The sequence below is a fragment of the Phyllostomus discolor genome, chromosome 8 (assembly GCF_004126475.2).
Source record: "Phyllostomus discolor isolate MPI-MPIP mPhyDis1 chromosome 8, mPhyDis1.pri.v3, whole genome shotgun sequence".
Taxonomy (NCBI): domain Eukaryota; kingdom Metazoa; phylum Chordata; class Mammalia; order Chiroptera; family Phyllostomidae; genus Phyllostomus; species Phyllostomus discolor.
Genome location: NC_040910.2, coordinates 83962838 through 83978356, shown reverse-complemented (window position 1 = coordinate 83978356; position 15519 = coordinate 83962838). Strand labels below are relative to the sequence as shown.

At 46.9% G+C, this 15519-nt stretch overlaps 1 protein-coding gene across 5 annotated transcripts in view; it reads right to left on the bottom strand.

Annotated features, from left to right (window-relative positions):
- Positions 1–15519, bottom strand: part of SLC39A11 (solute carrier family 39 member 11) — a 324919-nt gene that overhangs the window by 244089 nt on the left and 65311 nt on the right. For all 5 annotated transcript variants that reach the window (XM_036033429.1, XM_028521938.2, XM_036033430.1 and 2 more), the window contains exons 2-3: positions 13327–13445; positions 9269–9307 (exon numbers count right to left, since the gene is read on the bottom strand). In XM_036033429.1, coding sequence (XP_035889322.1) covers positions 9269–9307; positions 13327–13434 — 147 coding nt within the window. In that variant the 5' untranslated portion in view covers positions 13435–13445. The remainder of the gene's footprint in view (positions 1–9268; positions 9308–13326; positions 13446–15519) is intronic.

The window sequence follows — 15519 nt, the reverse complement described above, 5'->3', positions numbered from 1 at the left end:
TGAAAACAGGGGTTCTCACCTTGCAACTGCCTGGGAACTCTTGAAACTACTAAAGCCTCATTGCACCCCCAGAGATTCTGATGTAGTTAGTCCAGGGTGTGTCCAGGGCACTGGGCTTTAAATAGTTTCAGGTGATTCCAACATGCAGCCAAGGTCCACACCTTGCGTCAAAAGGAAGCGGGCTTCCCCAAAGCCAGAGAGCACCCTTAAACCAAACTGCAAAGAACATTAGACCAAGTTAGCTCAATGTGTCAGACCATGGATGCTAGTGACAGCTGCAACCTTGAGTTTGGTTTGAGCTGGGAAACCTAGTTTTATTTCACAATCTCAAATTGCACACTTTGCCCTGAGCCATCTGTCTTGACACAATGTGACAAGGCGAATGGAATAAAAAGGTCTACATACTTCATCATGCTTCACTGCAAAGCCAGACCCTGAAGATTCTTCAAAGGCCCACCCCAGCAAAGAGGGGCAGTAGCAACCATTTCATGAGCGAAGGCCAGGTGCCCTATGGGAGGACCCACCACCAAGAGAGGCTCTCAGGAAATCACCTACTCAGGAACCCCAGACATTCCAGGGAGCGTTCTGAGACCTCTAGCCGGGGCCTTGCAAGGCAGACAGCTGTGATCCTGATGGTCACAGGCTGTTCGTGCTGCCACCAGGCCTTAGAAAACCCTGCCATAAACTAGATCAGGGTTGGCAAACTTCTGTAGAGGGTTTCGTGGACAACACAGTCCTGCTGCAGCTACTCAGCTGTGTGGCTGTAATGCGAAGGCAGCCACAGACAACACGTAAACACAGCAGCATGGCTGGGTTCCAATAAAGCTTTACAGCAGCCCCCCTTCGTCCATGGGGATACATCCAAGGCCCCCAGTGGATGTCTGATACTGCAGGTGGTACAGAACCCCATATATACTGTTTTTCCTACACACACAGACCTATAACAAAGTGTAATCTATAAATTAGGCATAGTAAGAGATCAGCAATAACTAATAATTAAACAAAACAACTATACCAACACGTTGTAATAAAAGTCACGTGAATGTGGTCCCTCGGTTCAGGGGTCCCTGCTGAAGTCTTTGCAGAGGCTCAGTGCATTCCGGTGCAGCATGTGGCCATCAGTCAGAACACGTTTTCTGTCCATGTCTTGCCCGGCAAACTGAATGCCTTTTCCATCTTAACCCCCACATGCCGCGGCTATAACTTTGGCAGTCTGAGCTGGGACAGCAAAACTAGCACAAATTTCTTCCCAATGTCAGGGATAGGAGACACGTTATTACTTTTGTGCTTAGCAACCTCAGCAGACAATCCTGTTCTTTCCTGATTAAGAACTTGCACCTTTTCACTTAGAAGAAGCACTTCCTGGCTTCTCTTCGGCATATCTGAATCACCAACATCACTACTCCTGCACTTGGGAGCCATGACCAAGTAAAACAGGGGTGGCCTGACACAAGCACTGAGACACCACCACAGTTGATCGGATCACCGAGATGGCTACTAAGTGACTAGCAGGCAGGGAGTGTGCACAGCCTGGAGACACCGGACAACAGGACGACTGGGTCTCGTGCAGGATGCAGCTAGAAGCGAGATTTCATCATGCTCCTCAAAATGGTGAGCAATGTATAATTTATTATTTCCTTCTGCAATTTCCCACTTAGTATTTTCGGACTGTGGTTGACTGAAACCACAGAAAGCGAAGCTTCGGATAAGGGGGGCTACCGTATTTAGAACAGGTGTGTGCTGGATTTGGCCCACTGGTGTAGTGCCCACCTCTTGACTAGACCAGAATTTCCTTAAAGACAGAAACTGTCTCCTGGCACTTTTTCAAATCCTCAGCACTTGGTACAGTGCCTGGAATACAGCAGGTTCTCATTAACTGCTGAACGAATGAATGAATAAAAAATGTGCCAGTCATCTTAAAAGAATATCTGTTAAACGTCTACCTGTTCCTACAGAGATGAATACAACTTACTATGATTCTGGAACACTCACATCTGACCACTGAAGCTGAATCTCTAGGTCCTTTGTAATCTGCTGCCCATCACCCACACCCACGCCCACCTCTCCTTCAACAGAACAGGGAAGGAAGCCCCCCAAACAAAGAGGGACAGATATCCCCAAGCAGAACACCCTGGCCCAATGGCAGGCCCAGGCCAGGAAGGAAAGGCAAAGGGATCAAAGGGGAGGCAGGGTTTCCAGGCCAGGAGAGTGAAGGCAGCCTGAGGAGGGGAAAGGAGGGGTGAGAGGACACGGAAGGACCATCCAGGGGACCCTGGGCAGGCCTCAGGGCCACACTACCCCCAATGCTCAGTGGGGCAGGAGAGCCCACGTGAGCACTTCTGCCAAGACAGACGCTGTTCCTGTCCATCCATGTGGAGAGAAGGTAATCTATACCATTCCTCTCTCCCCCCCTGCCCCCCGCCCGTGCACCATTTATAATGACAATGGGAATCTGAAGCATGAAATTGAAGAGAAAAACACAATATTAAAAAAATAATAATCCATCTCCTCCCGAGTGGTTTTCTTCCGTTTCTCCTAGCTTCCTCTCTCACCCACCACACCCTCTGGCAGCAAAACTGCTTTCCACCCAGTGTGGGGCCAGGAGTCAGGATATGCTGGGAGGGAAGGCCCTCACCTTGCTGGCACAGGCTGCATAGCGGGGGTGGGGGACGGACAGGGGACAGAGCTGCCACCACGCTGCTCTTGTGCTCACAACATCCACTACTGTTTGGGTGCCAGGAGTGCTGGGCCAAAAGTCAGGCTTATCTCCCATGATATGTTCAGTGTCTCCTGCCCCTGCCTGGCATGGTTTGGGGACAGTCATCTCAGCTGAGACAGTTATCCCACTGCAAACTGGCCATTTGAGACCTTTAAAAATAAAATGCTTCAGCACATAAACTTAAGGGTCCCAACCTCTCAATTATGAGTGTTTAAACTGTCAGTGTCTCGCAGCATCATTATGCAGGAAGCAAAGGTGGCAGGTGTCCCTTAACCACTGTGCCAAGAGTCCTGGAGCAAGGCTTAGAGAAGGGCTGTTTCCCACATTGCCTTCGTGCACCACGCCACACTTAGCTCATCAAATGACACCCCTGGGGCAGGTAGCTCAAAGTCCCACCAAGCTAACTCTTGTACACCTCCCCACTTCCTCACTGAGTGCTCACTGAAAGGGCAGCTTTACCCCTCAAACACACAAACGTCACCTCCCTGGTCCCTGCATCCTAGTGCACAGCAAGAAATTTGCAGAGACTAGAATCCAGAAGGCTCTGGAGCCCCCCAGCTCCCCAGATCTTGACAAAGCAAATTTAAGAAAGGAGCTCCACTTTGGACAACTGCCCCAAAACTCCCAAGGTGACTGATTCGTCCAGTCGCAAAGATGCTGCAGTGGGACAGGCTCTAGGTCCGAGCTTGTTCAGCAACCCAGGGAGGTCATCTCGGGGCCCTTTGCTTCTCTTACCCTTCCTGTGGAGCGGGAAATCCTGGCTCAGAGAAACAGAGAGCAACAACCCTTGCAGGAGCTTTAATGCCCAGTTAGCACACTCCTTTCACACTGCCTGCTGGTACTCTGGCTGGGGACCAGCCCACTTTGGCGTGGTCTAAAAGACCTCACATTGCAAATCTCCATTAGGACACGTCAGGCTTCCCTACCTCTCAGGCAGTAAGAAAAGGGTTACAGCAATGATTACTTCCCAGTCAGGCTTTTTAGGACCAGTAGTATAAAAGCTAGGATTTCTGAAGACCTAATTCAACGTCTGCCCCCAACCCCGGCTCTTCCCCCTCTCCTGTTTGCTTAGAAGAAACCTTCCTAGTGCATCTGGCTGAAATCTCCTTCCTGAATCCCACATGCTACAGTGAAGTCCCTTTCTTCCCATCCATTTTCCACAGAAATGGAAAACAGCTGGTCACCATCATCCGTCCAGACTGAGGGGCCATCACTGGACAGCATCATTAATTTCCAACAGCGAGCCAGTTATTTGCAGAAAACATTATTCACCACTTGCTGCACAGAAGCAGCAGACTCAGCCAAAATCTCCTTAAGAAAATCATGTCCTTCATAAGAAACCAGCTCCCTGTGGGGTTAAATAATAAGTGTTAAATTGCCTTTTCATGCCTAGAAGTGAGCTTCTTGATAGGTGGGCTGTCTTTCCTGAAGTTCTCATGGTCATATTTAGGCCTCGCAAGTGCTTCTTCCTTGATAGAATGTAGATTAATTTCAAGATCCTCCCTGAGTTCGATTGATTTTGAGATCCTCCATGAGTTCGGGCCTCACCAAATAGAGACATCAGAACCAGGGCCAAGAAAACTAAAATGATGACCCTGGATGTTTCAGCCTCTCCCAATCAATCCATCTACACACTTATCTCTGGAGACAACAGCTGCTTTCTCACTCAGATGAAAACGTATTCAACTTCAGGTTTAAATGTACCATTGAATAGGGGAGTAGCTGAACAGGTGAAGTCAAAACTAGTGACAACACTTCACCATTACCTTACGACAAAAGATCATGCCGACTTTTGCTGGAACTCACCCCTTGAAATGTGCAGATCCAAGAAGCTCTTAAAGAAACATCGGTCCGATGCCTTCAGTGCTCAGTAGAGTCAACCTAGGGCCCAGAAGGCTGAGGAGCTTGCCCAAGGTCACACAGCTAAGTGCTGGTGGTGTCTGACTTCTCAGGTGCTTGCTATGACCCTACCTGGCAACTTTGCATTATGGATAAACCACGTGCTCTCTCTGGATTTGTTTCCTTTGTGTAAATAGCAGCAGTTGGACCCCACATCAACTAGAAGGCATGGCGGTTTAAGAGGGGGAGCTCTACGGTCAGAATGAGGATTCAAATCCTCGTTCTGCTCACGGTGTAATCCTGAACAATTTACTTATAGTCACTGTGCCTCAGTTTCCTCAATGCAAAGTGGGGGTACGTGATACTGCCTGGTATACACCTCACAGAGCTGTTATGAAAATTAAATGAGATGATCGCAAAGTGCTTGTGACAGTAAGAACTCGGTAAGTATTAGTTATCATGTCTTTTCCAGCTTTAAGGTTGCATGACTCTAGGACTCTAACAGGGAGAAACAATTATCCCTTATTTTTAATGGTAACATTTCTCCCCATTAATTTCATGCCTCAGGCAAAAATCAAGGCCAGACACGAGTACGGAGAAGGGAAAGATGATTACTAGAGACTTGGGGAGTAATTTAAGGAGTCAGGAGACAAACAAGCAAATGGATTTGAAGAGGAGTCACTTAAGAACTGATTAATGCTTCCAAGGTCCTGCTAATAAGAAAAAAACAAACTAGAAAACATATTGCTAAGCACATTTAAAATACACATGACCCTTGTGCCAGGAATTTCTTACAGAAACACTTGTTTCGGTACACAATTTTATATTATGTAATATGTCATTGCAGCATTTTACTGGAATACGTATTTCGATGCGCATATGACACATGGGTAAACTTAGGCACGACTGACTATAAATACATGTTACCTCTGTACGAGGTGTTTACAATAGGACCCCAATCAACAGAGGCTGGTTTTCCCTTTTTCAAAATATTTATTCAGTACATATCCGAGCTATGTGGAGGGAACAGCGTCTTCAAGATAACGGGTACTACGGCACATTTAGCTGTCCCGACACTTGGTAAGTGAATAATACAAATATTCCAAGGCTCCTGCTGAGGGCTAACCCTGGTGACCTCTGGAAAACAAGGGGCACAGGCAAGCAGGCTTTTTTCTTTGTTTTTTAACTTCAAAAACACCTGAATTTTTAGGCATTGCACTCTGTGACTAGAGATGACAAATCAGAGTACTATAGACCAGGGTTTCTCAGCTTGGCACCACTGACAATGGAGCTGGAAGATTGGCGGGGGCAGGGGAGGGGGGAGGCAGGTAGTGGGGCTCTCCTGTGCATGGCAGGGTGTTTAGCAGTATTCCTGGCCTCTGCCCACTAGATACCAGGTGTGATGACCAACACGCCAAATGGACCCTGGGGGACAAAACTGCCCCTGGTTAAGAACCTTTGTCCCACACAACAGATTAGCTACGTTAAATAGACATTATCCTGTGAGAAGTACAAGCAATTATTACAGCTCAGGCCACCTGGGCCCTATTGCCTTGCCCCGAGGTTGGGAAGCTTTTGTGAGAATCCACTCCTAGTCACCAACGCCCCTGAGGTTCCCTGAGTGTGAGTCCCACATGCCTCCCACGTGGTGCTTTGACTTTCGGTATGGGGGGGGGGGGGGGGCCTGCCAGGACTCCCTTTGCACAACGAGCTCACATTCAAAGTCAATTTTAGAAAAGCAAATGGCTTTATACTCTGATAAAAACACACAAATACCTTTTAGAATTTCTCTTTCCTACCAACTACTTTAAAAATCAAAAGCAAAACTATTTAGATCCTCACGGTTAAATAAACAAGATGATACACTCGTCTGATGATGTTTTGAAGGAAGTTACATCTTAAATGTTTGTGTTTTGATGCTCCCAAATTTATTCTTACATGACCTAAGGACAAATACACTCTGTTTTTATTTCTTCATTTCCTTTTGGCTTTTGCCTATGGCGATGTAAATCTCACAAGGGCTTTTGGCCTGAAAGACTATAAAGTACAACGGGACACCCCGATGCCTGCTCAGAAGCATGAAGGCAGCACAAAACAAAACAAAAAAGTTCCTGTGTGCCCCCAGGAGAATTTTCAAAAACTAGGTACCCCAGCACTCATTTTGAACTTGACATTTAAAAGGCTTTCATCTAAGTTTATGGAGTTGCAAAAGATATCATTTCTAGCATATAAACACTGATGTGTTTAAACAAAGCTGCTGGATCGGGCGCTCCTGTGCACCTAACCAGCACAGGGATTTGGCTCCTACCATTATCCACCTAAAAGTTCATGTAAACCAAGCCGTGCATTTATGCTTCACATACTTTTCTGTCCGTGGGTTATACTCTCCACACACCAAAACACTCGGGCAAGCTCTCGTCAAAAAATTTACATCATTCCTTTTTTCCCAACTTCTATTTAATTACATTTCCCCACAGACTTTAATCCTAGAGCAACTCATAGTTTAGACTAGAAAGTCTACTATTTATTTCTTTATCATACATCCCTTTAATATATTTATATACATTTCAGTTCAATTTTTAAATAAAAATTTCCTGTGAGCCTAGGGCTGTAACTGCTTAAATAACCATTTTCCTGGATTGAGTTACCATTAACAGCTACTAGTGGTAAAGAACAGATCCATAACAACAAAGTTACAACACATAAACATTAAAAAGTAAAATACCCTTGAAAAGCAAATTTTCATGGATGAGGTTTTTTTTTCTTGTTTTTTTCAATTCATTCCTATATCCATGAATAAATATTAAGTAGTCATTGGTAGAAAAAGACAGTTAGGCATTAATTTATTTCTATTTTTCTCTATTTTATTTTCTTTTAACAGAAGATGGGAAAAAGTAGATAGTTTGTTATAATATTGTCATTTTGTTCTTTGAACTCTTTCCAAGTGACAGGCCCCAAATCCCACTGTGCTCCTTCACAGAAAATTACTTTTAAGTATCCCTCTGCCCACAATTTGATTAGATTCCCACCAAAGGACAGGACAGCATCTGGACTGCTGGGGGACCGTGCCCAGTGGTGAGCGACAAGCAGCCTGCACTTTCTCCACACCTACACCAACACCAACATGCCCGGGTCCCTGTTTATGCGTGGAGACTGTGCTCCCCTGGGACAGGACAAAAGGCAAGAATGTGGCTTTCTTTTGTGAAATGGGAGAGAGCCACTGTGTGAGGAAACCTGGGAAAGGAAAACCAGCTGTCAGGGCGCCTCAGGCAGAACAGCTTTGGGAAAAAGAGCAAACCTGGGAGCTGAGGACCTGGGGACCAGCTCTGTGAACCCTCTCGGTGCCCCGTGTAACACCTGCTGTGCCTCCACGTGCTCGCAGACGCACAGAGTCCAGTCCCAGGGCTGCTGACTTAGAGGACTTCTGGGAGGTCCCACCCCCAGGCTAGTTTTTGCAGATCACAGGACTATCAAAACAGGAGAAAAGAACTAAATCCTGATCGACCAAAAGGGAAAACTCATTGCACGCCTTCTGATATGACTCACACAACCGGAATACACAGCACCACTGTGACACGCTCATACCCAGGAAATGGCATCTGAATTAAACAAGCCTCTTGGCCTCACTCTGAGCTTACAGGAGATGTGGGGGGCAGAGGGACAAGTTATACTGCCGTGCCAAGTAAGCAATCAGCCAAATTCCAAATGTGGGACATTCAACGGACAGTGGATGTAGTTTCTCTTAACAAATTACCACCATGGGGAAAAAATGGGACTGTTAAAGAATAAAAAGACTCAAAAGATGTAACAAGCAAATTCAATATGAAACTCCTGTTTGAATCTCAATTCTAACAAAACCATTTTAAAGATCTGATTTTTTAGACAGAGGGAAAGGGAGGGAGAAAGAAAGGGAGAGAAGCATCAATGTGTGGTTGCCTTTCATGCACCCCCTACTGGGGACCTGGCCCGAAACCCAGGCATGTGCCCTGACTGGGAATCGAACCAGTGACCCTTTGGTTCTCAGGCCAGCACTCAATCCACTGAGCCATACCAGCCAGGGCTTAACAAAACCATTTTGGAAGACACCCTTTAAAAAAAAAATGGAGGAGATATGAATGTGGACTGGGTATGGGATTACAGTTAGTGTGAGGGTGATTGTCCGTAAAAAAACACAGGTCATTCAGTTAGGGACGTGCATTGAATTTGCAGATGCAACTACATATCTGGGATTTGCTTTTACAAACTATTCCAACTTCCCAAGAAAGTCGGGGGAAGACAGATGAAATGAGATTAGCAAAAGATCAATAATGATTGAAACTGAGTGGCGGTACCTGGGGTGCGTCATAGAATTCTCTCCACTTTTTTACATGTTTGAAAATGTCTATAACAAAACGTGTTCTATGAGGGAAGAAGAAGAGAGAAAGAGAAGTTTAACTAGTGCCAGCAAAACCCTGTGGTAGGCCCTTCCTAAATATTATCTTATTTTACAAGTCCTCAGGCGGCTGCCCAAGCAGCCTCTCACTGTCTAAAGAGAGGCAGGGGCACTGAATACACTGGAACTAAACAGGGTCGGTGATCAGGGGGCGGCCTTAGCACCTGCACATTAGACGTGCATCCTGGTCACACATGGAGAGCCTGGAAATACCGTGCAGCAGAGAAATGTCAGAGTAAACATGTCTCAATTTATTCCCCCTATATCATGCTACTTACCCCTGCAGCAAAGCCAAGACTTCCATCTAAGATCCGTCTCTGAAAATGAAAACAGGATGTTTCAGTTTCTAAGGGATATTTCCCAGAATGAGAGGAAACCATTACCCCTAAGAGGGCCACATGAATAAACAGTGGGCCACGCCTGAGTTTCCAAACTTGCCTGGAAGCCTGGACCCGAGCCTTTATAAAATGGACCAAAAAATCAGGGGAACCAATTTTTTTTTTAACTTCCATCCATCCCACAGCCAATCAGAGTCTTCTTTCAGTGCAGTACACAGCTTGCATTGGCCCACGTGCTGCCTCTTACTCTCTGTGAATTATGACTACAAACCTTTAATTCCTAGCTGGCCTAAAAGATGGAAATTGACAAGTGTTGGCGAGGAGCATGCAGACCAATCAAAACCCTCCCACACGCTGGTGGGGGTGCAAACTGGCACAGCCACTGGGAGTGACCACAGGCACAGCCTATGACCCAGCAGCAGTGCCACTCCTGAGTAATTACCTAACACCAACACATGCACAAATTCACCAAAAACACATGTACGGAAATGTTCTTAGCAGCGCTGTTTGTGAGCGCCAAAAACTAGAAACTACCCATGTAGACACATCAATTAGGATATATTCATATAGCAAAATACCATGTGGCAAGGAGAACACACACAAAATATATATGAATGGAGCTCACAGTCAGGCAAGGGCATCCAGTAAATTGCAAAATAAATAGGGTGAAATCAGCCAGACATTGAAGAGCACACACTATATGATTACTCCATTTACAATTTATAAAAACAGAGAAAACTACTCTCTGCTGTCAGAGACCAGGAGAGGGATTGCCTTTCATTGGAGGCTGGGGTGTGGGTTGTGACTAAAAGAGAACCTAAAAGGACTGCAAGGCAAGTGGGGGGGGAGCTGGTACTGTTCTAGTGCTTGATCTGGGTACTACTGTATTTTCATGGGCATTTGTGAAAAATTATCAGGCTGAGCACTTATAAAATGTGCTTTTTCTACATGCAGCTTATCTTTCAGTCAAAAGTTTTTTAAAGAAGTGGCCTAAATTAGGGATGTCATCTATAACCACATGAACACATTACAGGCACATCAAGGCATCAGTCATCTGATCCGTGAGACTCCCCCACTGAGGTCCGGGTAGCTGGAGCCACCAGGTCGGCCATCTCCAGCAGCGGCAGCCTCCTTCTCCCTCTGAGTGACTATGGGCTGCAGGGAAGGCTTTGACCCCAGTGAGCCATACCAACAACATTCTTCTCTAGGCACGCCACAACATAAGCCATGTCAATCTAACTGATTAATTTAATCAAGCCAGACAGATATAATAAAGAAGTCGGGTAAAATCATCCTATCAGCATTCATCTGGATCTCCAAAGGAGAAACATTATACTTTTTTCTAAGGTCAATAAATCTGTTATTCTACTTTCAGACATTTATTTCAAGGAACTAAATAGATACGTGCTCAAAGATTTGTGTTCATTATAACACTATTTCTAAAAGCAAGAAAAAAGGACATAACCTAATTGTCCAGCAGTTGGGTAGTGGATAAATAAATTTCAGTACATCTTTATGACAGGATACTATACAGCCATTTACGTAATCCATGTAATCAAAATAATCAAAGCAATCAAAAAACCATTTGGGGTATGGGGGATGCTTATGACATCAACTGAGAAAAGCTGGTTATAAAACATTACATGCAATTTGATCCCTATTATATAAAGAAAATAGACATGTAGATACTTATGCATATTCAAATGCAACTGAACAAATTTGAACAAATGATTTTTCCTTTCTGAGATTAGAAATTTTTTAAATTACTTCTTTAAGCTTTTCCATATTTTGCAATTTTCCTAGAATTAAAATATGATTCTTAGGTTAGGAAAATGAATTCTGAGTAAAGCTACCCCAGTGCTGATAATAGAGGACAGACGTCCAAGTGTCTCCTGTCTCAAGTGACTCTCCCTCCAGCCCCAGTTTCAGCTGGGTGAAAACAGAGCACACCTCTGTGGACTCACACCTCTGTGGCCTTCATCTCCCCAGGCCGTGCCCATTCCCACACACACCTCCTGTGCAGGAAGAGTTAACACAGCCCCCTTCGCCTGCTCTCTTTGGAAGGTCCTGCTTTCAAGGTTGGTCTCCGGCTGCCTTCTGGGAACCCGGAACTGCAACTGCTCCCTCCTCTCCCTAACTGATAAGGATGGGTCACTGCGCCTATTCTACAGACACTGCAATTTACATGGGACACGGGACACCTGCGAGTCTGCAATGTGAGTGGTAGCAGCGGCTAGCGCCCCTAAAAACCTGAGTCTCTAAAGGGCACCACTGTGCAGACACATCACCATGGTGCTGGGGAAGGCCCACAGGAGGGCCCGGGCATCAGAAGCCTGTACACACATTTCTCCAGACTCCGCCTGTCTTTTCCTTGCTGCCCTTGTTGTGTGTCCTTTTACTGTAATAGACCTTAGGCAGGGGGACAACTACACGCTGAATCCTATGGATCCTCCTAATGAATCAGCAAATATGTGGGTGGTCTTGGGGACCACCTACATGCCTGTACACAGGGAAAGGCCCTAGCAATTCCTCCTCCTGACCTGAGTGGGTACCCGCCCAGCCCCAAGGGGAAGGGGGCCCCTCTGGGCTGGCTCCCCACTTCTGAGGAACCCACAGCACTGGACAGGGCCACACGGGGCTGTGAGGTTCTACTCATCACAGTACTGCATTTAATTCAGCTCTCAACAGCCAGCTAGACCCCAACTAGTGCGATTCAGACCTTTCCTTCTCAAAGCAAAAGAATCTGGTAAAGGTGAACACATGGGCTGCTCCGCCCCCGAAGGGCACCAGAACAGGACCCCGGGAAACCCATTGTGGCTGTCATGAAAAAGGAGGGGGTCAGGGAACCTGGAGCCCTCTCCTGGGTGTCTCTCATTCAGGGGTTGGGCATCGAATGTCTTCACTACCGGTGGATGGTGGACGGTAACCTGGGCTCGGGGTTGTGTGTCTTGAGTTCCAAGCCTGTGCTGGCCTCTGAACACCCACAGAGGAGGAAGGAGAGTGCAGCAGGGGAGGTCCAATCTTATCGCTGACATCGATACCTGCTCTACCGGTCTCTGACACAACAGTAACTCGCTTGCCAACTTCCTAGACGTGTTTTAGTTTCCAGATACACCTCACAGTGTGTTTGACTAGATCTTAAATCACTTACTCGCTTAGCACTCCTATAATTTCTAAGGTTGCGTTCACCAAGTTACCCATGGACCACTCTAGGCCTAGAGATGGAGGGAGTCAAGGGCTGAAGAAGTGTAAGGAACTCAGGCCCAGGAGGAGAGGGCTGACATACGTGGAATATGTGTTGGGGGAGCACGGGGAGGAGGGTGAACATATGTGAGGAGCTCTGGGAGCGTGACAGTATGTGTGGACTATGTAGGAGGGATGTAGGGTAGGAGGGACAGATGTGGGCGTATGGGAGACACAGAGGTGCATGGTGTGCAGGAGTGAGTAAAGGTGGGTCAGGGTGGGGTGGGCTGGTGCTGGATCTGAGTGTATTTATCCCAAAGGGGTTGGGGGAGGGAATGAAGAGCCCTGGATTTGGAGTAAAAGAGAGAGGGAACAGATACCCTTCCTTTCCCCCAGATCTCTCCACCCATCCCAGCTAACTCAAGGCCACAGGGCAGAGCAGTACACTGCAAACCTACTGTTCTTCTTCAGCCATGCACATCACCATCTGCACCAGGCCTTGAAGAGACTGAATGGAAGATGGAAATCGGGCAGGGGCTCCAGGAGGCTGAATCACTGGGCTTCTCACCCCCTGCTCCCTTGGATTCAGGAGGGGAGGGCAAGGAGTGTGGGGACTATAGACACCTGCTCTCCAGGCCTGGTAGGGAGAAGGGGAGCAAACGAGAGGACAGAGGACAAACATAACCCACACCCTGGAGGTGTGGCCAGTGGCATTCGAGAGTCTGCCACCCTGCTAGGAAGAGTGGAGATGTTCCAGAGCCTGCTAAGAGAGTCCCCACGAACTTCCAGAACCAAATCAAGACAACTCGACTCACCTGTCCACTAGAGAATACGAACACCAGAGCCGCCCCAGCTGCCGTCATCCCCCAGGTGAAGAAGGTCCCCAGCAAGGCCTGGAACACAGTGCTGTAGCCTTGGAGCATGCTGGATACGGCTGTGTGCAGAGCAGCAAGAGACAGTCAGTGCCAGCGGTCCCCTCCAGTGACACACACATGTTTTCAGGTGTCCTAACCCCCTCTACCTGAGCTGGCCTCCATCTGGGTTGGTCTATGCACCTTCCCACCATGCCACCCCTCAGTGAAATCATCTAATTCTGGAAGGAAAGACATGGGGACACTTAGAGAGACACCAGAGGAGAAGATACCATGAAAGAGGTTACGACATTGGGAAGCAGTTCCAAAGAGAAGCTCAAAGAATGTGAATTATTAAGCCTGGAGGAAGGGAGGGTCTATTGCAGCCTTTTGCCTTTCACCTTTGCCTCCTGCCCCTGCCAATCATCATCCATCTTCTCTAAATACTGGTGGTCAGCACAGGTTCCCTCTTGAACTCATCCAGCTAAGTCCTGATCCAACCTTCAATAGCTCCCCATCAAAGTGCCTGTGGCAGTTCCCATGGCCCGCCAAGGGCATACTCCACTGACTGAACTTCAACTGGCCCAGCGACAAGCCTGTGTCTCCACTACCATTACGCCCCAAGTGGGCACCAACTCAACCGAATTATTGATGGCACTTGGGACAAGCCCCACATGGTTCTACTACAAGTCTTTCTTCACACGGTTCCGTCCCAGAATGCCTTCCTTCTCCACCTCCACTCATCTGATTCAGAGCATCCTCTGTTGCCTACCTAATGCCAACATATGCCAACTTCGATTCCATGTTTTTCCAATCCCTCGCCACACCCATCCCCGCGCATGGGCACATCTTCGGTGCCTTCTTTGTGTGGGCTTGCCTCCTTCAACTTTTACACCATTAGCTGTTTAAGAACAAGAATAATGCTTTTTCACATTTGGCACACCAGTACGTAGGCTTCTGGCCCCAAACACGGCTTGCTGTGTTTGCAAGGACATCTGTGGCACCTTGGACAGCTAACCCTGATAGGACACTCAGCAAAAACAAGGAAACAGAGCTATAAGTAAAATGCTCCCAGTCAACCACTAAAGCTGATGTTACACTGCTGCCCACCGAGGAACATACAGGATCATCCCCTCTTGTTTTTCTCAGAGGGCCTCCTTTACACTTCAGTGTGTTTTAAATCCTAGCTCTAAAATGATAGGGAGTTAGACTCTTGCTGTGGAAAATTACAGGGCAGAGAAACCCATTTGTTGAAAAGCCCTGTGTTCTGGTACACAAACATTGGGGCCCAGGGCCTCCTCATCTCAAAGGGCTCATTCAGCTCCTCACTGGTCATCCAGCACCCACAGGGCTGGACACAGCCCCATTAGGCTTATCCCTGCCAGGCCCCAGAGCTCTGTGAGGAGCCAGAAACCCTGAGCAAATGACGCTGGCTCTACTGACCCTGGAAGGAAACTGTGACAGAGGGTGTCAGAGGCCCTCAGGCCATGAGCTCAAGATTCAAACCTAGTAAGCCTGTGGGTCCAGGTAGACCCAGATAAACCCAGGTGAGCCCAGGTGAACCCAGGCTCGACCCTGGTGCCAGGAAACCTCTAGGACAGATGGCATCTATGGATTCAGACTGTGTCTCCATAACCTAAATGGAACTCAGGATAGTGACTACACAAGCAAAGAAAAAAAAAATCAGCCCTGGCTGGCATGGCTCAGCGGATTGAGTGCTGGCCTGGGAACCAAATGGTTGCAGGTTCAATTCCCAGTCAGAGCACATGCCTGGGTTGTGGGCCAAGTTCCCGGTGGGGGGCACATGAGAAGCAACCACACATTGATGTTTTTGTCCCTCTTTTTCTGCCTCCCTTCCCCTCTCTCTAAAAATAAATAAAATCTTTTAAAAAAGAAAAAAATCATTTAAAAAAACACCTCCTTTTACATACATCATCTTGTTAAGTCACCTTAAAAAGAGGGGTTTGTGTTTGTTTTTAAAACCAGACATATGTCTAGCTGCCTGTGGATAAAATTTCAAACAGCATTTACAAAGAAAGGCACACAGCTATCATCCTCTTAGTATTTATCACCCAAGGCAGGTCATTAAAAAAATATATGAAAAAGCAGTACTGAATGTGCCTTTTAACAACTACAGAAAAGAGGAAACCATTTGCA